Below are 27,994 nucleotides of genomic sequence, written 5' to 3'. Positions count from 1 at the left end.
TCCGGGAAGCAGGCGCTCACCTCTGCGGTTTTGCCTCTCCGCTTTCCCCTGATTTCCACCGAGCAAAAGAGGTTCCCGCACGAGCGCTGCTGGGGTTTTGTTTCCCTCTCCGGCTACCAAACGTTTCCCGCATTTGTTTTTAATAAACAGGCTCTACATTTTTCTCTGTGGAGGAAAGTTGGGAAGGGAATGAGCAGCAGGGGAAATCTACCGTGACTTTTTTTCGGAGGAGAAAGTGGCCCCCCGGTGCCAACAGGGCAGATAGTTGGTGCCGCTGTCTGTCTGTCTGCAGCGTAGCGGATCATCACTGGGGAGAAAAGCTAGCTTACTTCTTCTGTATGTCGCCTCGGAAATAACACCACAGCGCCAAGGTAAGAAAGCTTATGTTCATACTTCTATTTTTTATTTAAGCCTTAAAAGATTTTTAAACGATATTTTGTAAAGGTTTGCTATGTTGTCAGTGTAAAATATAAAGTAAACAGGGGTGTTATGGTGCTCTCTCTTCTCTGAGTAACTGCTAAATGTTATATACGGGGGGAAAGTAATTGAGTTTGTGATGAAGTGATAAAGCATAACCATAAAAAGCTTTAACTGTTTGTTTGTTTGTAATTGTCAGGTGGTGGGAGGTGGTTATCATTGATATTATTGCTACAGTGTGTGTTTGTGTGCTCTCAGTATTGCGATACATCTTCTCTGGGTTATTTGTACTAACATTTGCTATTTGATTCATCTGTGTGTATCAGATGCAACAGGCTGTCCATGCACATTAAATGCGGATGGTCATATGAAAGGGCTTTTTTCTCAACAAGTGATCTCACATGATCTATTTGAGTTACTCTGGGATCACTTGACATGTGATGCTGACAGCCCAGGGGGGAAATTGAGTTCAAAAAGGTTGAAATCAAGAGTCAGTTATGAAATGAATCCGGAGCCTTTTGTCGCAAACAGGAAACAGAGGTATGGGTGGGTTGGGTATGATTTTCAGGAGAGGACTGGATGAAAACAATCAGAAAACACAGTATCTGTGTGACAGGACATAAAGAGCTTGACAGGCGGCACAGCATCCATTGATTTCATCTGAAGGAGGGCAGAAGGATGAAGGCCTGATACAGCTGACTCCACAGAGTAGCTAGGGAGCCTCGGCATCATTTTAATCAGCCTAATGGAGACAGGAAGGGAGGGAGGGAGGGAAAGAGAGGAAGTCAGAAGGAGATATGGAAGGCGAAGGGGGTTGAGGAAGGACAGTAAGCAGGGGGGGGGGAGGAAGGCTAACTGAAGAGGAGGGTAAATGTAGGACAGTGGGGGCGGGGTTAAAGACATTAGTGGAGCTGGTAGCAACCAGCTGAATGGATGTGACCTCGGGGCCCCGGGGACCAGCTGCTTCCGGCTCCCACCTCATTTAAGAGGTCACTTAGAGGGGCCACACCCAGGCCTTTCTTCTGGACATGTGACGTTTCCCATGGGTGTGTTTTTCTGACGTACACCTTATGGGCGAACCTTTCCCCCTGAGACAGAAGCGATGAATATGCACCTTGTGATAGTGTGTGTGTGTGTGTGTGTGTGTGTGTGTGTGTGTGTGTGTGTGTGTGTGTGTGTGTGTGTGTGTGTGTGTGTGTGTGTGTGTGTGTGTGTGTGTGTGTGTGTGTGTTCATAGCAGACAGGAGTGACAAATGTGAACAATTGCCCTCCCCGACACATGCTTTGTGCCGCAGGGGGAGATCCCACGCTCAGAGGCGTAAAGCGGTACAAATAATCGCCTGTTACAGCCATTTACCTCCACCACATGCACGCGGTTACACACACACACACACACACACACACACACACACACACACACACACACACACACACACACACACTACCTTGCTAGTTTCACAGCTGATGATCACAGAAGAGCAGTTATTTGTGATTTTTTTTAGACTCTGAACCACATGCCTGACCCACAGCTCAAACTCTGTAGTCTTTCTGCTTTCTAAAGTTTTTTTTCAAAACATACGGTATTCTAATTTTAAGTCCATTTACATTAAATATACAGTGAGGGAAATTTAGACTGTAATTCTGTGCCACGCAAAATCCTGCGCTTGTCTATGATCTCTTGAAGATATTTTGTCAGATTGATATTATAAAGAGATTAGCGAGTGTGCTATACTCTTGTTTGGTTTGTGACCTCACCAGAGCTGCTTAACAAAGCTTATGCGTTGTTGCTCATCTGTTTTTTTTACATTCTGGGCTTTTTAGGAGGGGTCATGTTTCATAAACGACTCTGAGCATTGGTGAGGAAGGCATGTTAAGCTGACCTCGTGCTGCCAATGGTTCTGCTGATGGAGAAAACGGCCAAATCTTGCAGACAGGAATAGTGCGAGCTTGTTGTCATCTATGGTGTCTTCCAGTGACAGCTAAATGTTTACGGCAACGGTTTGAGAGGCGAAAGTATAACCTTTACTGTTGTTCTGCTAGCATGCAAAGACTCAGTTCACAAAAATAGAAGTGAGATTTGGTTGAAATGTGTTATATTCACTACATGATGCTGGTGTCATTAAAAACCAAACTTACAATTACATCACTGTAAGAGAATGGTATTATATGCAATTGGAAAACATGGCTGGTTCCTTATCCATCGCTGGAATAAGTTAAGAGTTTCTAGTGTGAATGTATTAGATGGAGAACTGTGGATAGTGCATGAAATGGAACAAGGAGGACGTGAGTAATATTACCTAAAAGCAAGATGTGTGTAATTTGATTGGTAGTAAAGCTCTGTTACTGCTTCTCTGGTTTAATCACAGGATAGTTTGAGGATGTAGTCCTCTGTTCGGTATAAATAGGAATATACGTTGATACACAGTTAGAGCTATTTATTGTAAGAGTACTAGGAAATTCTAACAGCAATATGGTAAGAACAACTGTGTAGAGTAGCACATGTTGTGTTGGTTAGAAATCCATTTCACTTTAGCTTAATGTTGATACGATAAACTTACTTGTTGATGCAAAACTTTTCTTCAAAAGCAGAAGCATCCTTCTTGTAATACTGTAAATGAGATTTTCGCTCAACAGCAAATGTACTATGCCGTTTTCTTTTCTCTTTGCAGATGGATTTTTAATTTGGATGGTTAAACAATTGGATATTTATTAAGATGCTATGGATATGTAACCTAGTATAGAGTCTTGTTTAAAATGGTGTTCTTAAGGATTTTGATTTGCCTTCATATCTTTAAAGACATATAAGCATGATAGTTTAATGACACCCCCTCTAGGGCCATAATGCAGGGACACATAGAACAGTACAATGCAAACTGTTCTGATCACGTTGGACGTGCAGTTACGCGTGTCATCAGGGCTGTCAGTGAGTCCCAGAAGAGACAAAACACTTTAACTGTGGTTAATGTGAGCTCCATATAAACTGGAGTTCTCAATACATATTGTTAAGCATATGTAGTTAAGTTTGTGACTAAACCAGCCTGCGTTTTATGCATTGGGGTCTTTCCCAGCCACAATTGTAAAAAGATGAAACCTACTAATGAAAACGTTAGTGTAATACAAGATAGACATTGAAAAGAAACAGAATTTCCGTACAAAGTTCATTTAATAGAAACATTCCTCGACCAACAAAGGTAAGTAGGGAGTGTACGACCACTTAATGCTAACTTCCGGCAACATATATCGATTACACTAAATGAAGAAGACTATGAGGTAGCATGAAGGACATAACAAGGAAGTAATGTCGAGTTGAAGTCATAAGATCACTATTTAATCGTAGCACCAGTGTAAGTTAGGGCATGAGCTGGGATGCGAGTAGCTACTTCATTTACAGGGAAACACTCACTCTTGTCAAAATTTACCTTATAGCCTGAAAATGACCCAAAACTATTTAGGAGTTGCAGAATGTCACCAATACAGTTGACTGGATCAGAGATATAGAGTAAAAGGTCATCAGCATATAGCGAGACCCGGTGATCCAACCCAGCCCTGCGCATGCCTGTGAAAAGTGGAGATGACCTCAGAGCAATGGCAAGGGGCTCTATTGCCAAGGCAAATAATAAGGGGGAAATCGGACAGCCCTGCCGGGTGCCCCTCGTCAAGGGGAAGAATTTAGACAGTTGAGAATTTGTTTTTACGCTAGCAGTAGGGTTAGTATACAAAAGCCTAATCCATGACACAAACCGAGATCCAAAACCAAATTTATGAAGTGTAAAGAATAAATAGTCCCACTCCACCCGATCAAAAGCCTTCTCTGCGTCTAATGAGACAATCATCTCAGCATCTGGTGAGACTGCAGGGGAAAGCACAATATTAAGTAACCGTCTGATGTTAGAAGATAATTGACGACCCCTGATAAAGCCAGTCTGGTCCTCAGAGACAATACCTGGTAAACACGGGTCCAGGCGGTTCGCCAGTACCTTAGCAAGAAGTTTGACATCCGCGTTCAAGAGACTTATAGGTCTCCAGCTACTACAATCTTCTGCTTTTTTGCCTTTTTTGAGAATAAGGGAGATTGAGGCTTGTCTTAGTGTTGGGGGTAGAGTACCATTTTTCAGGGAATCATTAAACATATCTAATAAAAGGGGAGCTAACTGGGCCGAGAACTTTTTATAAAAATCTACAGGAAAACCATCCGGGCCTGGGGCCTTGTTATTTTGCATCTTCCTAAGACTGCCAGTTATCTCCTCTAGAGACAGAGGGTCGTCCAAGCTATCACGCGTGAGAGTATCAATATTAGAGATATCCAGACTGTCAAAAAAATGCTCTATATTTGTATTGTCTATAGGGGGTTCAGATGTGTACAGCTTGGAGTAAAATGTGGTAAAGGCATCGTTTATTTCAGTAGGATTCGTAGTGAGGGAATGTGAGGAGTCATAGACCTGTGTAATAAACTGAGAAACTGACTGGTGTTTAAGCTGCGATGCTAAGAGGCGACTAGCCTTATCACCGTATTCATAATACGTACCCCTTGTCCGTCTAAGAAGATACTCAGCCCTGCCAGTGGAAAGCAAATCAAATTTGGATTGAAGCTTACGCCTCTCAGCATACAATTCAGGAGTGGGAGAACTCGAGTACTGTCTGTCTAATTTACTAATAGCGTCAACCAAATCCTGCTGTTCTTTTGTCTTTTGTTTTCTAGAGTGAGCATTATACGAAATAATCTCTCCTCGCATCACTGCTTTAAAAGTTTCCCAAAGAAGGGAGGGGGAGGTGGATTCAGATTTATTATTATCAATAAAAAAGTCTATTTGCTTTGAAATATGCTCACAAAATGTTTTGGTAGCTAACAGGCCTGTATTAAATCTCCAGGGCCCACACCTTGGACTAGGGGAGAGAGATAGCTCTAGAACAAGAGGAGCATGATCAGAGATGACGATAGCAGAGTATTCAGTCAGTCCAACAGAAGACAGAAGGGCTTTATCTACAAAAAAATAATCAATGCGTGAGTAAACACGGTGAACTAGAGAGAAGTATGAAAAATCCCTTTTAGTCGGGTGGAGAAACCGCCATGGGTCAATACAACCCACCTGGTTCATAAATGTGGATAGTGCTCGAGCCATACAAGAAGGGGTAAATCTTTTGGGACATGACCTGTCTAACTGTGGATCAACTACAAGGTTCAAATCACCCCCGAAGATGAGGCGGTGTGTGTCCATATTTGGTAAAGAGGAGAAAATTGAGGTCATAAAATTTGGATTATCAAAATTTGGGGCATATACATTAACCAAAATCACTGGGGTCTGATATAGCACACCTTTGACTATAATATAACGCCCTCCGGGATCTGAAGTAGTTTGTTCAGCTGAAAACTGAACACGTTTGTGTATTATGATGGCTGTGCCCCTGGCTTTAGAATTGAAATTTGAATGAAAAACCTGCCCCACCCAAGGCTTACGAAGCCTAGCATGGTCATTCACACAAAGGTGCGTTTCCTGGAGAAAAGCAATATCAGTATTGAGACTTTTTAGGTGTGAGAACACTCTCGACCTCTTAATTGGTCCTCCCAGTCCCCTGACATTCCAGCTAATAAATCTAACAGAGCCTACAGACCCTCTCTGACCTGTATTCTGGTTAGTCATTAATTAAAATCATCAACCATATGTAACATAACAAGCGTAGTGGACAAGCATCATACACACCAGTAACATTAGATATTAAAAACAAAGACCCTCCCCTAGACAAACACCCAACCTTTTCCCAAAATAACCCTCTACTGAAAAAGAAAAAACACATATCTTTGAGGACAAATGAAAACAAAGAAAACCTTAAGCTCAACATTGCGGTTAGCAAAGTGAGTAGCAGGATAAACCTTTGCTAAACAACCAGTTGACCACGCAGTGGTATCCCCTCCTACAATATCAAATTAAATTAAACACCACTAGAACGATTCTGTTTTTAGAACAGACAAATTGGCAACGATCTACAGTCCAACAGAACAAATGCTGGCAGGTGACTAAACACCAGCAGAGGACAGTGCTGCACTCACCCGGAAAAAATGATGAGTCCAAACAGAAAAACACGGGCTTGCTGGGCTAGGCTAAACGGAATTAGCCTAGCCCAGCAAAAACACACCCGTAGGCAACAACGGAGTTATCAAAAAAAGTAAAATCAACCCGTAGCGAAATGGAAACACGGCAGCTTAAGTCTTATGAATGCGTTCTTGATAGAAGCGATCAGCCAGCTCGGGAGTGTCAAACAAGTGGACCATACCGTTGAAGGTGACTCTCAGCCGGGCGGGGTAAATCATGCCGAATCGCACTCCTTTTTTGTAAAGCTGGGACTTCACATTATTGAAAGCGGCTCTCTTCTTAGCAATAGTGGCGCTGAAATCCTCGTAGAATTTGATCCTGTGCCCTCGGTAGGACATCTCCCGGTGTTCCTTGGCCCATTTCAAAACCTGCTCCTTCTCAAAGTAGCGATGGAAACGGACAATTATGGGCCGAGAGCCCTGGCTGGGTCTGGGTCTCAGGCTGCGATGTGCGCGATCGAGCTCCGGGCCGGAGTCAGGTAAGACATCTCCAGCCACCTCCTTGAATAACTGAGACATAAACTGCCTAGCGTTTGCACCTTCCATATCTTCAGGAATACCCACGACTCTGAGGTTCTGACGCTTGGAGCGCGATATCAAGTCCTCCACTGTAGCGTGTAGCGCTGAGTTATCATCCGACACGGAGGCTAGCTGATTCTTCAAGGTCGCCACGTCTTGCTGCAGGCTAACGATGTCATCTGAGTGGGAAGACAGTGTGCTCTCGATCTGTGATATGGTGGCGGTGTGAGTCGCCACAGTGTTGGATATAGATTCAAGTGTTGGGAGTATCGGGGCCATGGCTTCCGACAAGGCAGCGTTGAAATCTTCCTTAAGACTTTCGCTCAATTTCTGGAGCTCAATGATTAGCATCTCAGCCGTTAACTGTGTAGGCCCCGTCGACGACATTTTCTGCTTGTCCTCGAGTCCCGGGAATGAATCAGTCATTCGCTGCTGGGTTTTACCGATCCGTCCACCCTTGCTCATCGTAACGGTGTGCAATATTGTTCCGTTTAACTCTATCAATGTAGTCTGTACCAAAGTTTAAATAAAATTCGGCGTTATCTTAGTAAAATATTATGAAAAATGCGGAGCTGATAGCAACTGCGTCCTCCTTCTACATGCTCAAACCGGAAGCCTCAGTTATTTGTGATTTGTTAGACTCTGAACCACATGCCTGACCCACAGCTCAAACCTCTGTAGTCTTTCTGCATTCTAAAGGTTTTTTCACAACATACGGTATTCTAATTTTAAGTCCATTTACATTAAATATACAGTGAGGGAAATTTACGACTTGCTCATTTTCTGTGCCACGCAATAATTCTCTGCCGCTCTTGTCCTATTCCTTTCTTCTGAAGATTATTTTTGCCTCAGATTGCATATTTTTGAAGCTAGATTGCGATGTGTGCCTTACTCTTGGTTTTGGTTTGTGACCTCCCAGAGCTGCTTTTAGCCAAGCCTTTGCTTTTTTCTCCATCTTGTTTTCTTCTCTACATTCTGGGCCTTTTTAGGAGGGGGTCTTGTTTCCAAAAACAGCCTCTGAAGCATTGGTGAGGAATGGCATGGTTAAAGCTGACCTCTGCCTGCCAAGGTCTGCTGAGAAAACGGGGCCAATCCTGTTGGTAGTAAATAGTAGCAGCTTTTCGTCCTCTGTCATACTATGTTGTCTGTTGTGACAGCGTGAATGTTTAACGGCAACGGCGTTTGAGATGGAATATAAACCTTTACTGTATGTGCCTTGCATACACAAAAGGACTCAGTTCAAAAACACAGAAGAGATTTTGTTTGGAGATGTGGTTTTATTCACTCACATGAATGCTGGTAGTCTTCACCACACTTACAATAACATCACTGTTATTGGTCATTATACTCCAATGGAAACATGGGGCTGGGTGTCCCTTCAATCCATCGCTGGTACCGTTAAGGTTTCTAAGATGTATTATTATTAGATTGGAGACAGTGGACAGTCGCATGAAATGAATACGGGAGGATGTGAGGTAATATGTAACAAAGCAAAGTATGTAGTGGTAGATTTGATTGGATAAGATAAAGCTCTGTTACTGCTTCTTGTGTTTAAATCAAGGGATATTTGAGGATGTAGCTATCCTTCTGTTTTGGTTAAATAAGGAATTTCGTTTGAATAAAAGCAGATTAAGAAGCATTTTTTGGTAAGAGTACTGAAACTCTCATGACAGCAATGTTAAGAACAACCTGCTGTAGAAGATTAGACCGTTGTTTCTGTTGGTTGAATAATCCATTTCACTTTTTAGCTCTAATGTTTGTATTTACTTAAAAACATTACTTTGGTATTGATGCTAAAACTTCAAAAACAAAGGAAGCAAATCCTTCTTTTGGTAATACTGTAACATGAATGATTTTCGCTCAACATGTCCAGAAATGTGATGATCAGCGTTTTTGATCAGTTCATTTTGCTCTTTGAGTGGTATTTTATTTTGAGTCATTTACAAATTGGACTATTTATTAAACCTATGATATGTAAACCTTATATATCTAGATGTCTCTGTTTACAAAAATGGTGTTCTTAAGTATTTTGGCATTTGCCTTCATATCTTTGACCACTTACTAAGCACTGATCAGTTCCAATGACCACCCCCCCTCCCTCAGGGCCCTATATGCATGGACACATAGAACCAATACAATGCAAACACTGTTCTCTGTCCGTTTGGACGTGGTCAGTTACGCTGTTGTCTCAGGGCTGTTCAGTGAGTCACCAGAAGAGACAAAAACACACTTTACCACTGTGGCTTCTAAGATGAGCTACTCATTAAACCTGGAGATTCCTCCAATATATATCTGTTAAGATATGTAGTTAAGTGTTGTGACTAAACCAGCCTGTTTTTAAATGCATTGTGGGGTCTTTCCCACCACAAATTGTAAAAAGATGAAAACCAAGATGCTAACAGCTTAAGTGTAATACACAGATAACACTTAAAAGAACAGACTGTTCCCCTCAAAGTAATGAAACACTTCCTCCGACATACAAAGGACGTAGTTTAAGTTGCTCACGACCCTTAATGGCTAAGCTTCACGGAAACAAATTCAGCATTACACTAAAATTGAAGAAGACTAATGAGGCAGCATGTAAGGAACATAACACCACGCTGAAAGTAAATGTCAGAAGGACTTGAAATATAGATCACTCATTTCTCTTCAGCACCAGCTGTACACTTCAGGGACGTGAAGCTTGAAAGTTGTATAGAACTGATGAAAGTAAGTCTGCTGTTCAGAATAAGTGAAACAGCAGAGCTCAAACAATGTTTTAGAACATGATGTCCCTCAGAACGCCTTGAGAATCAAATATGACAGATATTCCTCCGCTGTTCCCAGGAGGAGTAAACGTGCACTGCTTACTGTTTCAGCTCTGCAGTTTTCCCTCTCCCATGGTAGCGGAAACGGAGGCCCTCTAGTTCAAGTGTCAAGTCGGGGGCCTAATGAAAGACATCTGCGCGTCATTACTTCGCCAGTGTTTGAGCATTAGGGCCTTGGCAGAAAGTCAGCAAAGGTGTCCACAGCTGCCCTACTGCTGGGTTTAAATTGGATTAAGACCAATCTTTGACATATCTGTTTGTTTAGCGCAAAACAGAACAGTCTGGGACTTAACGCAGCAGTTTCCACATAGCTTCTGTTGGACGGATTGTATACTGGAGTTTGAGCTCTGTGCTGCTGTTCTCAGAGAAAGTGATTAGGCTGTGTTTTCACCTTGAAATGTTGTGCACACACTCATCCAGCCCTTAGGACAAAAGGATTTGTGATCCTTTAACTTTTCACCTCGAAACGTCATCAAATGGTTGTACTTTTCTGAACTTACACTACAGTTCTTGTGAACGCACCAATAGTAAACCCTACTCTATCGTCGCAATATTGATATCGAGAGCGTTTGAACAGAAAATGATGAATTTAGATCAGACTTAAGGTAGAGTAACAGTCTGTCTCCCAGTAGCAGCAGCTCCTCTCTAGCAGACTGACTGTTAGCTCTGGTCTCTCTCTTCATCCCTTCAGGCGGGTGAATAATCGCCCCTCTGCTGTAAATATTTGTCTTAGACTGCAGACTACTGTCACGTATCTACATTACTCCTCTTTCTGTCGCTGCAATGCAGGTGGTTGTGCAGATCTCATGTCAGACAATTCACATCTGAGACAGCTGTTTATTCATTTTCACTGAGCTCTTTTGGATATTTTCATAGCATTGCATGGAGCAGTTTCCAGGCTTGTTTAGCTTTGAGTTTAGATAGCGGTGACTGCCTGGTAAGGGAATCAGACATGCTCGATTCACAAAGACAATAGCCTCCGTTTTGGCAGCTAAAGGCATTTTCCACTCTATTAGACAGAGCAGTCTGTTCTCTCTCTCTGTGTTTCGCGCCAACATTTGAAGCCAAATAAGTCATATTGATGAGGGGGATGTGGCCACGATGTGTGATTCAGATGAACTTCCTGTGTCCCAGCAAAGGAAGGGCAGACTCAGCAAAGTTATGGAGTTTGGGGAGGCTTACTGTACAGCAGATCCATTGTCCCAACCAGGAAGCCCCGTAAGATCCCCCAAAACTAGCTTTCGTTATAGCCTGGTGGTTGGTGGTGAGAATTTGATGTTCTGCCATGTGTAATTCTGTGTCTTTGGGACATTTTATTGTGCTACACTAACTCCTGTTTACATCAACACATGGTAGGATGTGGGTTGGTCTTGTCTCTATGGGGTTGAGGAAGATGTGTGTCTCCTGTGATTTAGTGCACCTTTTGGGAGTGATTGCAGAGGCCAGGTGGAGCGGACGAGTCTGAAATAACTTGTTAGCACTGCACTGCTATTTTCAACACAGAGACGTAGCCTTGAATAGTGGTACGGACTTGGCCTTCTTCCAAAGCTTGTGGCTTTGCCTCTATTGTTTTGACTGAACCGCTGGGGGAGGACATGTTGCGATGAGACGTGAACCCTGTGCAATATGAATGTATTTTGGATGCTAAAAGGAAACCAGAGCTGCCAAAGTGTTATCGATTTTCTGACTGGAAAAGTTAGAAAGTCCCTGCAAGGCCCCCCCCCCCCCCCTCCCCAGAGGTGTATCTTTAGCCTCCTTTGCACAAGGGGAATGTTGGCAGGCTCCAAGCCAACGTATGTGGCTAAGTGTTTTGTGTGGAAAGTAAAGCAGAATTTTGAAGCTTTCATTGAGCTGGAGTTTAGGCTGCTACTGACTCTACTCTTTTGGTAAATCTTCACAAAGACGATGTCTATGGGTCACTTGTTGAACCAATTTGGAAACTGATTGAAATACTTGATTAAAACATGTAGACTATTTGTATTCCTGACCGCCTTGTCCAGAAAAAATCAGCAACCTTTCACTACAATGATGTTTCACCATTTTAAAGCTGGAATATTTGAATGTTTGCCCAAGATTTGCGGCTTCAAGGCTTGCGCTTACTTTGAAGAATGCACAAAGCAATGTACAGTGCATCAGGGGCAAGCTGTGTGAATTCCTTCCATTCCGTTTCCATGCAGTCCAACCACCAAGTTTCCACGTCTGGCTAACTGCATGTGGATCTAGAACCCGGGGAACTTGCTTGACTAATATCTTGTTCTTGTGATTATGGTTGACAGACCTTCCCGTCATTCAGCCACTTCATGATATTTCTCTCAACAATGCTAATTATCCTGTAATTGTCAGTCTAAACCTATTGGCTGCTGTTTGGTCCTATCAGTGCTGACATAAACTTGTTAGATAATTTAACAATGTGTCTGTATATTTCTTTGGGGCTTAAATCACCAAATGACAAACTAAACCTGTAATGCAAACTGAGGGAGAAGAGACAGACTGATGACCCCCGGCTAAAACTACCATCTTAATTTGTATTTTTACATTATCATAGCACCAGATGCAGTAGAGGGGACTTTTGCTGAAGTCTGTCTGTATTTGGTTTTTTCCTTGCGTTTCCTCTCTCAAATTCCCCTCCACGTTTCACCTCCTCAAACAAGTTATTCATCACGTTTCTTTCTGACCAGGCTTTTGTTAGAAATACTTAGACATCCTGAATGCTGTTGTAATGTAGAAACTATGATGACATTATTCAAAGTATTTGGTTCCTTATCCCAACTGCTTCAGTCTTTTCAAAATGTTTTTTCTGACATTGGATTATCTGCTCATGCCAATGTCCTAGAGGCACAGAAGCACCGGATGATTCAAGACATGAACATGTGCCTCATTAGTATTATTTATCACGCTGAGGCTCTTCTGGCCAGGAGTGGACGGTGAGTGGGAACACTTAAAGGATCAAACCCTCTGTCATGGTTTCACAGGGCAGCCTGATTCATTGCTTTTGTCTGCTATGAGAGGGTTCTTCGGATGCTGGTGGGGGGTGGGGGGTGGGCAGAGACACAGGCGGACACTGTTTGGTATTCTCCTTCAGTTCTGTCGGGAGGCTTGTACGTCTCTCAGCTCAGACATGTTCTCTGCGCTGTCTGAAGGGTATGTGGAGTCAACAGGGCCACTGGTTTGGCTCTCAGTGGAGGGAATGAACTGAGCAATTGTGTGTGTGTGTGTGGGGGGGGGGGTCTGCGGAGGAGGGAAAGGAAACAAGGCAGAGAAAAAGGGAGGATGGGAGTATGGGATGCCAGAGATATGCCAGACAAAATTAGAGTGACATGATGCATCTTAGAATGTTTTAATTGAAATATAAACTAAACTCCAGATCTGAAAAGTCTGAGAAACGTTAGTCGTGCAAATCACTTCATTTTCACTTATTTGCCTTCACCAAATGAACTCGATAATAATCCATTTACATAAAAAAAAGACAACCAGACTGACTGTATAAATGAAGAAGCGAGGATTAGGCTAGGTGAGACTAAATGGATTTGTTACAAAGCAAAAGCAAGGAAAGTCTGTAAGTTCCTCTCCTTTGGACTTGAAGCACCGCTTAAGTCCGAGCTGTGCACCGCCCTTTCCTGTTTTTCCCCCTTTTCCATTCCTTCTTTTCACGGCCGGAGAAGAACAGGCCTTCTGAGCGAAGGAAGCCCAGGCCTTCACCCTATAAAGAGCTCTAGGACTGAGACGCCACCTTCTTTACTGCGGCAGTGTATGCTTTACTGTGTCTTGCTCCCGGTCATTATTCATGCCTTGCTGAGAAGTACTTCTAAGCACTTGCTAATGCAGCTCAATTTAAAGGATAGTAAATCCACTTCACAGCTAAGGTCTAGTTGGCTCCATTAGGATGGGTTCTACCAGTAGTTTTCTCGAGGCGTTTTCTTCAGGGTACACCTGGGGAGCCCAAGCATGACACGTTTTAATGAATGCTGTATCATGTATCAAAACTAAAAGGGTTCTTCAAGTTCAAAACACACATTTTTCATCAATTACTTTTTCAGGTTTTGTCTAAACTGGGGAACAGGAGCGCTGCACACGTTTTCGGCATGCGCCCTCATACCAAAATGCCAATTTTACCCATAAATGTTCAGGTGGTGCCAGAAAACAATATTTCTTGCCGTCAAAAATGTTATAATTACTCGCCGTCAGATGGCATAGACAGCTTTGTTTTTAAGGAGCTCCGACGCTGCATGGTTGTTTACGTACGCCGCGCCATCTTGTATCCGGGCCTCATGTTTTCACGAGAATGGATATATCTTATTTGCAAGATCAGCGTACATCGGCCTCATACTATATTGCATTACAGATGAGCTGAAAATAAAATTGAAACTAGAAACAAACAGTAAATATGTCAGTAGTAAGATAAGGGCAATATAAAGACTTAAAGTGGTTTCCGGAACTGTTGGCATTCTCACTGAATGAATAGCAACAGGCTGGGGAAAGAGCATTGTGGGAATCATGGTGCTACAAATACAGCATCCCTTTAAGGCTCCCACAGCTCACATTTCCCCACAGTGCGGGAAGAGTGTTACAGGTTACTATCCTGGTCATACAGCGTTCCGTCTCTCAGGAATGCCTGAGATGCTTGGTCCGTTTTAGTCACGCACCACAGTGTCTGCCATGCATCAGCTTCCCCTTCCAACTGATAACGCTCTGCAAAGCCTCATAGAACACTGGGATGCCATTAGTCACAGCTCAGGTGTGTGTGACAAGTGGACAGGCGTTGAGAATTAAAATGTGTGTGTATACATGCTAGTGTCATGCTGAGAGCGTGGGAGCTAGAGAAACTGCTAGAGAAACTGTCTGGAATGTATCTTTCTTTTTATTATTCCCATGGATAAATACATCTCCGCATTGTGGTTGTTATTCAAACCTCTCCAAATAGACCTTGTCCCTCCCTTTTGCACATTTCTGATCTCCATGTGTGCCACAAACACAATATTCAAGCTGTTTTTTAAGTGTACTTACTGGAGCACTGTTCAACTGTCATAAATCAAGCTGACTGTTTTATTCATCGAGATGTCTGTTGATAATACAACATAATGCTTCCTTGGCATTATTATGCTTTGAAAATGAATGTTGGTTTAGTTTCCTGAGTATGCCTCCTCAGGCAAACTTAGTTTTGTGCAATCTAAGGCAAATAGTGTTCCACCAAACTAAGCTGAACAAATCACTGTTACAGTACCACACCTGAGGAAGTCAAACGTATGGGAAGGGTAGAAAATATCATAAGTGCTGTTGTGTCAAATTTCACTTATCACATTGAACTGTTGTGTATTCCTGCGCCGCTCCAGTTGAGAAAGGTTAAATAAACAACCTTTTAAAGAGCTTGAAGCCAACAGGAAGTCAGCCATTTGTCTGTTGCTTAAAACTTTATTCTGCCTTTTTATTTGCTCAATGGTAGACTGTAATACATTTGTTTGAGTGGCATGTTAACCAAAACCAGCTTGAAATGCTGACAAGACATCTTCACAATGTCTGAAGTCTGAGCTTTGGACGAACCATTGAAGGCAGCATAACATCCTGCTCATCGCTCTTTTCCTGCTCTCGGTCCTCTGCCATATTTTACAGTAGTTATTCATTAAACATTCCTCTGTGCAGCTGCTAAGCTTCGGGATCAAGGACAACGTGGTTATTTTTTTCCATCTTGACACTTCCTCTGGCGTTTTTTAGACGTGGTTTGCATTTGAATGATTCCCTGGCGAAGAAAATGTGTGGTTTTGTTATAACAGGAATGTGAACCTAGATTCCTTCATTTTCTGCTAGTTTTTCCCTGACGGCAGTAGTTCATTGTTCATGTACATACTTCACAATGTGCTGCATGTAGAAATACTACTTTAAGTTAACATTTTGTGACAGTTATTCCCTTAAAATTCTATAAGTTCAGTGTGGTGTAGTAATATTGGTGCACCATTTGCAGAACCAGGTATAATGCTGTATGTATCTCAAAACTCAAGCTAACACACACACATTTAACCACTGCCCATGTACACCAGTGGGGATTCAAGCCAGCTGATCTAATCTGGGGGGCTGTAGACAGACCGTCTGCCCCTCTGTGTCTATATAAACGGACACACACACACACACACTGGAATGCATCACTCAACACTGTGCACTGCGAACATCAGAGCTTCCATCACCACAGTGTGAGGGAATGTCTCTTAATGTAGCCTCTATGTATAGACAGCCTCTGGTCGAATCTTTATCACTCTGTCTGCCTCTAATTTAAACCTCATGCTTGGATATCCAGTGTGGTTGACATTTGCTTCTGTGGAGACGATCTTAGAAAAAGGCTCCCATGAGTTTGTTATTTATGGTCAAGCGGGATATTGTTCGACATTCCACTTGTTAATTAGATTCGGCACACGCTGATCCCTTGCCAGTGCACCTTAGCACAACACTAGACCATTGATTCTCTCTGCTGGAGCCTTCCCAGCTGTCGCTTGTAAGGTCTGCCAATAAGAGGTGGTGAGAATCCCAGAAGTGTGTCACTCAGTGATGACCACATCTTTTAAGACAGCAGCAGTAATGTGGAATTTCCATTGATAGAGTGGCATGGGTCGCTGAAAATTCCATGTCCTTTTATTTACGCTAGAGTACAATGTAAATAAAACCTAAGCTTTGGTTAGATCCTTGAGAGGATGTGCCTTCCCAGTATTTGTTTTTGGTGCTGAAGCTTTATTCCTTAGCAAGTTTGTTTTTGCATAACCTTAGCTCGCTTCCATGATTCAGCTTTAACCTCAAGAAGGTCTTCTCAGGGAAAATGTAGCAGTTCTTCAGTGAGTCTTTGACATAGCTCTTCAACCATTTGATGACTTTCAATGGAATAATGTAAAGACATTCATGGTCCCCAGAGGGTGTATCCTATCTTGTCCATGAGAGGATTTAATGCAACAGTTGGTCAACATTTTAATAACTTAATACATATTTTAATAATAACAATGCATTTTATTTACAGAGCACCTTTCTGGAAACTCAAACACACTTTAAAGGGTAAAAATGAATTAAAACAACACACTTCAAATATATAAAACACAACATTAATTACAGACTAAAAGCCGTTCTACAAAGGGAGTTTTGACATCGAATTTGGGCAGTCACGGATGTGGATATGTGGATTTTGGTACAGAAATGCATTGCTCTACACACATACACATACATCATACTTGCTAAACATCATGCTAGCATTGTCATTGTAAGCATGTTATCAAGCTTTTGCGAAGTACAGTTTCAAAGAGCCGCTATCAAGACTGTAGATCGCTGCACAAATCAGCTGATTAGTGCCGAGAAAGGTCGTTCAGCGCACTTATCCTTTGTAAGTCATAAGCTTTGCATTAAGAGTAGGACAAGGAGCATCGATAGGGCTGCCAGAAAGGCCTGCACACAGACATGGAATCAATATACACAACCAGAGAGGGGCTGACTCTGGGGAACGGATTCTATTTACAGTAAAAGAGATGGGAAAAGGGAGGTTGCGCTCCAAGCTGGTGTGAGAGTGTGTGTCTGTACGTGAATGTATGCATGTGAAAGTGCTCTGAATTGAATTTGCTGCCTGTTACCCCCCTTTGACCGGCTCAGAATAGCCAAGCCCCTGCCTTCAGATAATTTATGATCTCCAATAATAACCGAGCCATTCACACATTAAATCTGTCATCTCTCTGGGACGCTCGCTCTCTTCTGGACGCTTTTGTCCAGGAAAATTATAAATTCAAGCATTCATGCTACCAAGCACACAAGCTATTGTTGTTAACAAAGAGATATCCATGAACGACATACGGCTTCTCAAAACACCAGTAGCTTATGGATGAAATGACAACCAATCTTTTTTCTTGTCTTATTTCAGATGGACCTGAAGCTGCTTTTGGTATCCACATTGTTAGGAGTCTTTTGTTTCAGTAATGCTCAGAAAGGTAAGATGACGTTACATACTGTGTAGCTTGAGCATCATTATTTTGTCACATGATGTCATTTTGTTGCATGCATAGTAAACTCACAATTCATAGTGATGACCACCTCCCCGGAGAGGGAGGCCGGCTCCTTAATCTTAATGATGTCATTGACCAGAGATCCATCTACAGAGAATAGAGGATAATGCAGAAGCGGGGATATTCCGTCCCTGTCTCTAATTACCACCGAGCTTCAGAGTGTTCCAGATGAACTGATATATAAATATGGGGGGGCTTAACAGGCTGCTTACTTTGCACCGCCTGTGCTGTGACCGTGCTCCCTCTGACTCCCCCTCTCTCCTCTCTTTGTTTTCCATCCAGAGGGGAACGAGTGCATCAATGCCAACGCCAAATACTGCGGGGAGTGCATCCAGGCTGGAGCCAAATGTGGCTGGTGCAAAGACCCGGTGTGTGAATCACAGCTGTCAGCTGTAGTTGTGCTTAGACATGCATTCGGATGCCAATATGATGCCATTAGGCTTATAGCGATAGTTGGAGACCTTGCTTAAGTGTTGGGGCGCAGCTTAAGATTTCTTTATTTGATTTTCTTTTTAAATAATCAATTACTTTTAGCCTATGGTATGTCAGAAATGAATGAACAACACTGTTGTGAGGACTTTAAGTTCTTACTTTTCTAACAAACACAAAAGACTTGTATTTGCAACAATAGAGACAAAAAGAAACTAATCCTCAGATGCAATTATTAGTTGATCCTTGATTTATCCACAAAAAAACAACAGTTCATCTGCAATTACCTGCAGTAAACAAATAAACAAACAGTTCATCTGCCGCTTTTGTTCAAATAAGATAAGACGTACTTTATTGATCCCAAATTTGAAACATTTTTATTGCAGCAGCATTAAACAAAACAAGGCATTGCTCATAATTAGAAATAAAAAGAGTCGAAATAAACCATTTAAAATAGAAACATCTCAAAATAGAAACAAACCAGTCGTTTGACAAGTCGATTTACATTTGACATTTGTCTTAAGACTTCCTGTTGTGCTTAGTTTATATTATTGTAATTAGAATATATCTGGGTAACTTGGTCAGATAACATTTAAAGACATCACATCTATATAAGAGGGGTTAGGAGCATTTTTTACTAATGTTTTGCACAGAATTATCCAGTCATCAATCAATGTAATAGAAGTGTGAAATACGTATACACATACATATATATTGTATTTGTTGAGAGCACATTTGCTCTGCTAAGGTAGATGAATTGTCCCATTGATTCTCCCTGTGCTGCTGTTTCTAGGACTTCCTGAAACAGGGTGAGACCGTGTCGACCCGCTGTGACGAGCTGCAGTCCCTGATAAAAAGGGGCTGTGATGATGCAATGATAGAGAACCCTCGCGGGGATCAGAAGACCCTGATGAACACACCGGTGACAAACCGTGGAAAGGGAGTCGGGAAACAAAAGTCCAAAGCGAGACTGAAACTGAAGCCAGAGGAGATCACTCAGATCCAGCCACAGAAACTCAGCCTCACCCTCCGATCCGGTGAGAACACGTTCTAACAAACCATTCCTGAAACCATTACCCACCTTCTTTTGTATCTGATATGATTTCAGTTTGTTAATGACGGTAACTTCATATAGGTGAGCCCCAGTCCTTTGACTTGAAGTTCAAACGAGCGGAGGATTACCCCATCGACCTGTACTACTTGATGGACCTGTCCTACTCCATGAAGGACGATCTGGAGAACGTCAAGAACCTGGGAACCAGTCTAATGCTGGAGATGTCAAAGATCACTTCGGACTTCAGGATAGGTGAAGATATACATTTTCTCAAGCATGATCACATTTGACACTATATTTAGGTGAATTCTAGGGACAATATCATTGTTTTTATTCAGTGTTGCAGTCATAGTTCTCCGTGCATCTACATCTCAATACAAACTTGAACTGCTAGATTCCAATGCTTTAAATGGTGCCAATTGGCTTGGATGTAAAGAAATAAATACTGAAAAAATCGCTCAAAATGTAGCCCAGTCAGTCCCAGGCCGTTTAGTTATGGAAACTGCCCAAAGCTTTATTCATTCTCTAAGTTTTCTGATTAAAAAACTATAATTCCTCCCTAAATATGATTGATTTCATGTTGCACTACCACAGTATTGTTTTGCAAACTACTTATGCTCAGGGTGTCCAATCAACATTGAATATAAACATGTTTTTGTGGAAAACCTGTGCATACAGGGGAAAAGTGTTTATTATTATGTCAGTGTGGGGCAGTGTAGTCGTCTGACCACAGTTTCAGACTTTGAAAACCCCAAAGTAGTTTGACTGTCTGTATTTTTAGGTGTAGTGTTGTAGGAATGTGGTGCCACCCAGGTTTGACTGACCTTTCTGTGACCTGTGCAAACAAACCAAAAAAGCAAACACCCAGAGCTCATCGACTTTCTCTGAATGATGTGGTGTCACATTACCCTCCGACTATAGCACCTAGACTCACACCAAGCAAAAGTTGTTTGAATGAATTACTAAAACCGACTGTCCATCAAAGGTTTCGGTTCCTTTGTGGAGAAGACGGTCATGCCATACATCAGCACCACCCCGGCCAAGCTGCTGAACCCATGCACGGGCGACCAGAACTGCACCAGCCCGTTCAGCTACAAGAACGTGCTGAAGCTCACCAGCGACGGCAACAGGTTCAACACCCTGGTGGGCAAGCAGCACATCTCTGGAAACCTGGACTCTCCTGAGGGCGGGTTCGATGCCATCATGCAGGTTGCTGTGTGTGGGGTAGGTTACAAAAGAGAAGCTGTTTAAATAATCGTTCTCAGGTTTTCCCACAATTACGGCACTTGCTTGGAGGGATACAGCGCTAATAAATGTGGTGATGTGTGAAAAGGGTATTTTATGAGTCCTTGGTGTTTACAAGAAGATTTTTGGATGCCGTGATAATCAGAAGTTCATGTCTCACGTTACAACCTGCTCATATTCTCCCTTAGTTTTTATTGAGGGAATGTATCCCTTTTGGCAGACCTTATTGCTGGTATTTTTGAAGTGTTTTTTTCTCATTTCTCAGGACCACATTGGGTGGAGGAATGTGACTCGCCTGCTGGTGTTCTCCACCGACGCTGGCTTCCACTTTGCTGGCGATGGGAAACTGGGTGGCATCGTCCTGCCCAATGACGGAAAATGTCACTTGGAGAATAATATTTATACCATGAGCCACTACTATGTAAGTTGCCATGGCTTTTTACACATGAGGGCAAACGCTGCTACTTCGTGTTACATTGTAAAGGTGACTCCTCTCTCCATTCTGTTTTTAAAGGACTATCCCTCCATTGCTCACCTGGTTCAGAAGCTGAGCGACAACAACATTCAGACCATCTTCGCAGTCACAAAGGACTTCCAGCCTGTTTATAAAGTGAGTTCTCTGTGTCTGGCACACTTTTCCTTCGTTCTTATCCCCTCCTTTTTCTGCATACTTTTCCTCATTCCTTCCTGTGTGTGTGATGATGGAAGCTATAAAAATATCCATCCTGTCCAATTCCTCTGCAGCCAATTATGGTAGCATCTCCATAAAAGCTCTTAATTGTTTCCTTGTGCCATGCCGTACCATCTGAGTTTCACTAAAGCTCTTTATTTATCACAGTGGCTTTTGTGTGCAATAACAATGACATCAGTTCAAGGTTGAAATCAATCTTGAATCTATCTAAGTCTGTAATGAAATGTTTAATCTGATTTCCAGGCTGTAATTAAATTCACTCACGTCATTCAGGTGGAAAAACAGTCTCTAAAAGTGCATTGAAAAGCTTTTTTATCTTGTGTTGTTACTGATAGAGGTTTCAGATATCACAGGATTAATAGAGCTCTTGTGAAGCTTTATTTTTCTCTCCACAGGAGCTGAAAAATCTGATACCAAAATCTGCAGTGGGTACTTTATCTGCCAACTCCAGCAATGTCATCAACCTCATTATAGACGCCTACAATGTAAGTACACTGTTCAGATGGTTGACTTTAAGTGCCCTTGTAAAAAACTTTGATTGACTTATCATTTAGTCACACGGGCCCTATTAAGTCAAATATTTTCCCAAACACATACTGTCATTTAGTGCTCAGCTAATCCTTTGTGTACCGTACGCTGCCAAAACAAAGCTACCAGAAGAAATTCCAACATTCTCTTTGTTATCTCTTGGTTTTTTGGCAGTCGCTGTCCTCCGAGGTCATTCTGGAGAATAGCAAGCTTCCAGAGGGAGTGACCATAGCTTACACATCGCACTGTAAGAACGGAGTGGTTAATGAGGGGGAAAATGGACGGAAGTGCTCCAACATCTCCATCGGAGATCAGGTGAGGATAAGAACGTTCCTCTTTTTTTGTTGTAAGTAGAAAATGAAACCTAGTTTTTAATGTTTTAGGTCATTGTGTATTAATGGAAATTAGTCTTCTAGTCTGATCTAAATTGCCTTCTCTCGTGTCAAGCATTTTTCTGTGAGGCAGGTAGATAAAACGTTTCATTTTGAAAAATACCTTGTTTTTAGTTGTGATACTCATTTCAGCCACAATAGTTTTAATTCCCTTGGTATTCAATCCTTGAATTGCACCTGGAAGAAAATCAATGACGCTCAGTTATTATCCAAAACAAACAACACAAAAACATGACACTCCTTTTTATTCACTTGGCACTCTTTGTTCCCCTGTTCATGAGCCCTACACACATGAGAGACGTTTTCAGACGGATAATATTTAGAGATCAAACACCAGAATGATTTTTCTCACTTTCCTCTCGGGGCTTCCATAGAAAACTTGATTCATTTTATCCAAATCCATCAGTCTCCCACTTTTGTCAGGCTTAAATTATGAGATGTGAGGTCACCAAGTCTGCTTCTTGGGCCTGCAATCACATCTCACACACTTCCTTTTTTCTTCTTTCTTTCCCAGGTCATGTTTAACATCAGTGTGACATCTAAGGGCTGTCCCAAGCAAGACAAGCCTGAAACCATCAAGATCAAGCCCCTGGGATTCACAGAGGAGGTGGAGATCATCCTCAACTTCATCTGTGAGTGTGAATGCAACAAGGACGGCATCAAGGACAGTCCAGACTGCCACTTCGGTAACGGGACCTACGAGTGTGGAGCCTGCAAGTGAGTCTGGAAACATTAACCCCATCTTTATCTGTTTTGGTCTTAAGAAATGCTCCAGAATCACAACCTCTTCCATCTCAGGTGTAATGACGGGCGCGTGGGCAGACAGTGTGAGTGCAGCAGCAACGATGTGGCCACAGAGGACATGGACCGGACCTGTAGAAAAGACAACGGCACCGACATCTGCAGCAACAACGGAGACTGTGTGTGCGGCACGTGTGAGTGCAAAAAGAGAGATAACCCCGAGGAGAGGTACAGCGGCCAGTACTGCGACTGTGACAACTTCAACTGTGACCGCTCTGGAAACAAGCTGTGTGGAGGTGAGCAAAAAAAAACAAGAACTAAAGAGGCTGACTGTACTCAGAGATGGTTTAATGCAAGATGTTTCTTCTCTCTTTCCTTAGGGCATGGACGCTGTGAGTGCAGAGTGTGTGTCTGTGACCCCATGTGGAACGGAAGTGCCTGTGATTGTTCCCTGGACAACAGCACGTGTATGGCCAGCAACAAGCAGCTCTGTAACGGCAGAGGAACGTGTGAATGTGGAACCTGCAAGTGCACTGATCCCAAATTCCAGGGTCCCACCTGTGAAACTTGTCCTACCTGTCCAGGGGTCTGCACTGAACACAAGTAAGTCTGAAAGGAAGACATGTCACTGTTTTTAAATGCTGATGATACTAATATTGATGTATTGATACGTGTGCTAAGCATACGTTTCTAGTTAGTTTTTGTAGTATAGCTGCTGGTTTTGCTCGCTTACCAAGATGTTCAGCAGTTGCTGCAGCATTGTCTCTTAGACCTAGCTTTAAAGTTAGGAACTGTAAATCCCATAGCTCCAGATTCCAATTATGTTTGTCAAAATCTGTCAAATCTGAAACCACGGACATGCATATGCCTTTATTTAGATTCATTGTGAACTACACTTCGACAAGATTTAATTAGCTCTTCCAATTTTGAAATAGCATCCAAAAATCTTCTGAGAAATAATTCAGAAAACAGCCTTCTTGGATTTCCAGAACCTGTATAAGAATCATCAATTTAATTTAAATCATAAGCCAGTGATTGCTATCTGCAAATCTATTGGTTTACGGCAAACAGGAACCGCTAGTGGCTAATTAGGGACACTTTCAATGGCGCAAATCTGCTATAATGAAACAAATATAGGATAAAAAACACGGGCCCAGTGTTACACTTTGTGAATCCTGGTCTTAAGTAACAAGGACAATTTATAGAAAGGGATGCTGCTGTTTAATTTTTAATGCCATTGTTCAGAACACAATGTCATTCTATTCACCTCCATTTTCATGGAATGTAGGCAAACATTTTAGATTTGTATATGATCTTTTGAATTTGTGAAGCAAAGAACATTTCACTGCTTATCACTAACAAACTCCCTGTACCTCACAGAGAGTGCGTCCAGTGCCGGGCGTTTGGTACAGGTGAGAAGAAGGAAACATGTGAGAGGGACTGCAGCTACTTCAACCTGATCAAGGTGAAGGACAGGGACAAGCTGCCCCAGCCCAATGACGCCACCTACCCTGTGATGCACTGCAAGGAGAGGGACGCCAACGACTGCTGGTTCTACTACACCTACGCCGTCAACAACAACACGCAGAAGGAGGTGCATGTGGTGGACGCGCTGGGTAAGCAGAAAGCTGGGCCAACACGAGCCAGGGTGTGGAAGGTTTCTGTTACAGAGAAAGCTAATTACAGGGGCTGTGGCGGGGCTGCCAAAATAGCACTTTTTGTGAGGGTATGTTATTCCCATGGTTTTGTTACCACCGCGGCGCTCTTTTGTGTTTCAGACTGCCCCGCCGGGCCTGACATCATCCCCATCGTGGCGGGCGTGGTCGCCGGCATCGTCCTGATTGGCTTAGCCCTGCTGCTCATCTGGAAGCTGCTCATGATCATCCACGACAGGAGAGAGTTTGCCAAGTTCGAGAAGGAGAAGATGAACGCCAAATGGGATACGGTGAGTGTTTGGATCTGGCTCTGTGAAAGTCTAGCAGGATAAATATTTTTGGGCTGGTAAGGTTTTTTAAATGTGGAAAACAGGTGTTCTGTAAAGCCACAACTGTCAGGGAATTAACTTGTGAAGATGATTTGTTGTTCTAAGCAGGAGATGAGATTTGCAGACTTGTTGATATCAAAGTGTGTCGCTCACATTCTCACCAGTCTCACAACTACAAAGAGATTAAATGCGGCGCTCAAAATAAAAAGGGAAAATGTCAGGCACTGTGTGGACCTTTTTGGGGAATGTTATGCAGTCTGAGCATAGCTGGACTTTTTCCGGGGAGTGGCCACAGTTCCTCCCTTCCATGCTTCCTGCCCATCAGCCAACATCAATATGACTTCGGCACTACTCTATTTGCAGCTCAATGGCGCCTCCCAGTGGTGTAATTGTGCAACTACCTCAGTATAAATACAGTATGTAGGTTTGGTGATGCAGATGTTCCTGATCAGAATGCTGGGGTCTTTCTAATTACCATGGGCCGGGCAACCTATGGCTACACATCCCTTTAATTTTGAGAAATGAGAGACTGTTGATGAAACTCTGCCCTGGGTTTCCTTACAAAAGCAGCCATAAGGAATCCCAAAGATGCTTTGTGAGCTCCTCATGGTTACAACCACATCATCCTGATCTCTAGCCTCCACAGTTTGGGTTTTTTGTGAGTAGAAATAGATTTGGTCAAGGTTCCACAACGTCATTTTCTCCATTGTCCTCCTTTCGTCACTCTTACTGTTCTTTATTCATTCTTTTCTCCCTTTTTGTATTGCCTTTTTTATTCTTTTTTTTCCATTGTTCTATTTTTTTCATGCTCAACTCTATTCTGTCCTTATTCTTTACCCATAGCAAGACAACCCAATATACAAGAGTCCTATCAATCAGTTCCAGAATCCAAGCTATGGACGTAAAGCTGCTGTCCTTTAAGTTTGTATTTTCTCTCCTTTCCACGTCATTTTCCTGCATGGGCTGTTTATTATGTCTCGTTTTCACAGAGTATCTACTTTTTCCTTTATTTCACCGGCCTTTTCACACTATAAAGTACAAGTGGAACATTAGGAAGAGACATATTACTTTCAGGTTGCGTGAAAAATGAATGCATGAGTGTGCTGTGAAGCTCAATGCAGCTAAAAGTGTCCACTGGCCCCAAACCCTCTGGTGAGTATGAACTGTGTTTAAATACGAGACCAAATTTAGACCTCCTGATATTGGTGTGAAGTCGCAAAAGCATGACTGTGTGCTAAGTGTGATTTAAACAAATGACCTACAGCAAAAGGAGGTGTAGTAGTGTTATGCCTAATAACAAAGTGTTTTCGCTAACTGTCTGACTAACTAATACCATGATTATAACTTCAATTTTTTTGCTTTCCAGGGTGAAAATCCCATCTACAAAAGCGCTGTCACGACTGTGGTCAATCCAAAATATGAAGGAAAATAATGGCATCACAGCTTTTAAGAACTCTGCTATCAAGTATCCGACAACTGCAGTATTTACCGCAGGTCTGGGGAGGAACCTGTGGTTGAGTTTCTGTCATTTCTTTTTGTTGCTTCACCTTTATAATGTACCCAGCAGCCACTGCATCTGTATTTTTACTAACACCTATGATTTATATGCATTTGTGATATTTTAGATGTACAGTATACAGTATGTGTATATACTTTTAAGTTGCATATTTGCAATAAACAATGACATGGTGTTTTGTTCCTGCCACAGGACTGGTAATGGCAGAGGATTATTTTTTAACAGCACAATGTGGACACTATGGATATTCAGTTATTCTGCAGCTTCTGTCTCGTTCTCACAGACTTCTCTGTCTCTTTGTCTCTCTGTGCACTGACTTCCTGTGTGTCTCTGTGTGTCAGACAGGACCTGAGTTAAATATGTAAATTGTTAGCCATAGCAGCACATAATGTCAATGTGTTTGTGTATATATAGAAATCAACTGAAATGTTAAGTATTGAATAATATTTCACATTCAACTTAAATTTGACCGTTCTATTGAAACACAGTAGGCAATGCGGTGGTTGTAAATGTAGTTTTGAGCTGCAGCTTCACATTTTGTTGCACTCTTTGTGAGTATTGTTCTGAAGGAGTAAATAAATACACAATATGAAGAATTGTTGTTATCACAAAGGGACTGTATACCACTTGTTGAAATGATGATATTGTGGCAGTGTCGAACGATCCACAGATTTGTATAGTTATGATACAAGTTTAACGTTGAACATTGTTTTACTTGCTTACTGCATTAACTGTATTACTCTTTCTCAGGTCCTTTCCTGTGTTCTTGTCAAGTACGCCAAAAATATGTTTTATGTTGGCTTGTTTTCGTAGACCGGTGAACTCATATGTGAGTCAATTCTGTCAATTTTTAGATCGTATGACTGAAACAGAGTGTTTTCTGTTCCGACGTCACATGAATCACCTATGGATTTACTTTCACCTCCCAATGCCTATGAAGTACCACAGACAAGCCTTTACAGTATTGTTTTCAAAGTGCCTTTTATTTCAATACCTTGTTCTCTCCCAATGCTGTTTGAGTTATTTATTAAATAAAGTTTAAAAAATGTTGGTATCTTCCTGTTTCGCTTACTGTGCCTATGAGGTAGATCGTCCCACTTGTTCTGAAAGAAATGGACCAAAAGCCTAAAGGATGGGTCATGCTCCAATGTTTTAAAGATGTCTGATGAAACTGAAGAGTATTAGTCCATATTAACAATGAGTTACATAGATAAATCAAGTCTAGAGCATAACATTCATTATATAAACTATACTGCCATGTTGTCTGTTAAATGTTATTGATAATATACTGCTTCAGGAATATTTGAAAAATTGAAAATAGGAAAACAATGAGAAAGATTGATGCAACTTGGACATTTTATTTTACTGTTATATTTGTATCAACTTCATGAATCGAAATTAAAACATACAATGAGAGTCCTTTCAAATGCATAATTAGTATTATGAATATATTTAATAAAAGTAGTTCAAGGGCATAACAGTAACCGTGTAGGTGTATTATGTAACTGGTCAACACTAATGGATTAAAAATGTGTCGTATTGTATTAAATAACTCAAACATA

The 27,994-nt window shown here is 42.0% G+C and overlaps 1 protein-coding gene across 2 annotated transcripts; it reads left to right on the top strand.

The window, feature by feature from the left end:
* The first annotated feature begins 35 nt into the window (after positions 1 to 35).
* On the top strand, positions 36 to 27,482 carry itgb1a (integrin, beta 1a). 2 transcript variants are annotated; one of them, XM_063912755.1, is made up of 17 exons: positions 36 to 371; positions 17,711 to 17,777; positions 18,135 to 18,220; positions 19,075 to 19,318; positions 19,417 to 19,587; positions 20,321 to 20,559; positions 20,846 to 21,001; positions 21,095 to 21,190; positions 21,667 to 21,756; positions 21,974 to 22,114; positions 22,706 to 22,908; positions 22,990 to 23,228; positions 23,313 to 23,535; positions 24,313 to 24,548; positions 24,711 to 24,877; positions 25,760 to 25,837; positions 26,283 to 27,482. In XM_063912755.1, exons 2-16 carry the CDS (start codon positions 17,711 to 17,713, stop codon positions 25,835 to 25,837), a joined length of 2,436 nt encoding a protein of 811 aa, XP_063768825.1. In that variant the 5' UTR covers positions 36 to 371; the 3' UTR covers positions 26,283 to 27,482. The 2 variants fall into 2 exon arrangements, with proteins under 2 accessions (XP_063768825.1, XP_063768826.1); XM_063912756.1 differs by lacking the exon at positions 25,760 to 25,837 and having other exon boundaries at positions 37 to 371.
* Positions 27,483 to 27,994: the final 512 nt, after the last annotated feature.

This window comes from Eleginops maclovinus, chromosome 21 (assembly GCF_036324505.1).
Source record: "Eleginops maclovinus isolate JMC-PN-2008 ecotype Puerto Natales chromosome 21, JC_Emac_rtc_rv5, whole genome shotgun sequence".
Lineage (NCBI taxonomy): Eukaryota > Metazoa > Chordata > Actinopteri > Perciformes > Eleginopidae > Eleginops > Eleginops maclovinus.
The sequence above is the reverse complement of the archived record's forward strand: the minus strand, read 5'-3'. Positions and strand labels throughout refer to the sequence as shown.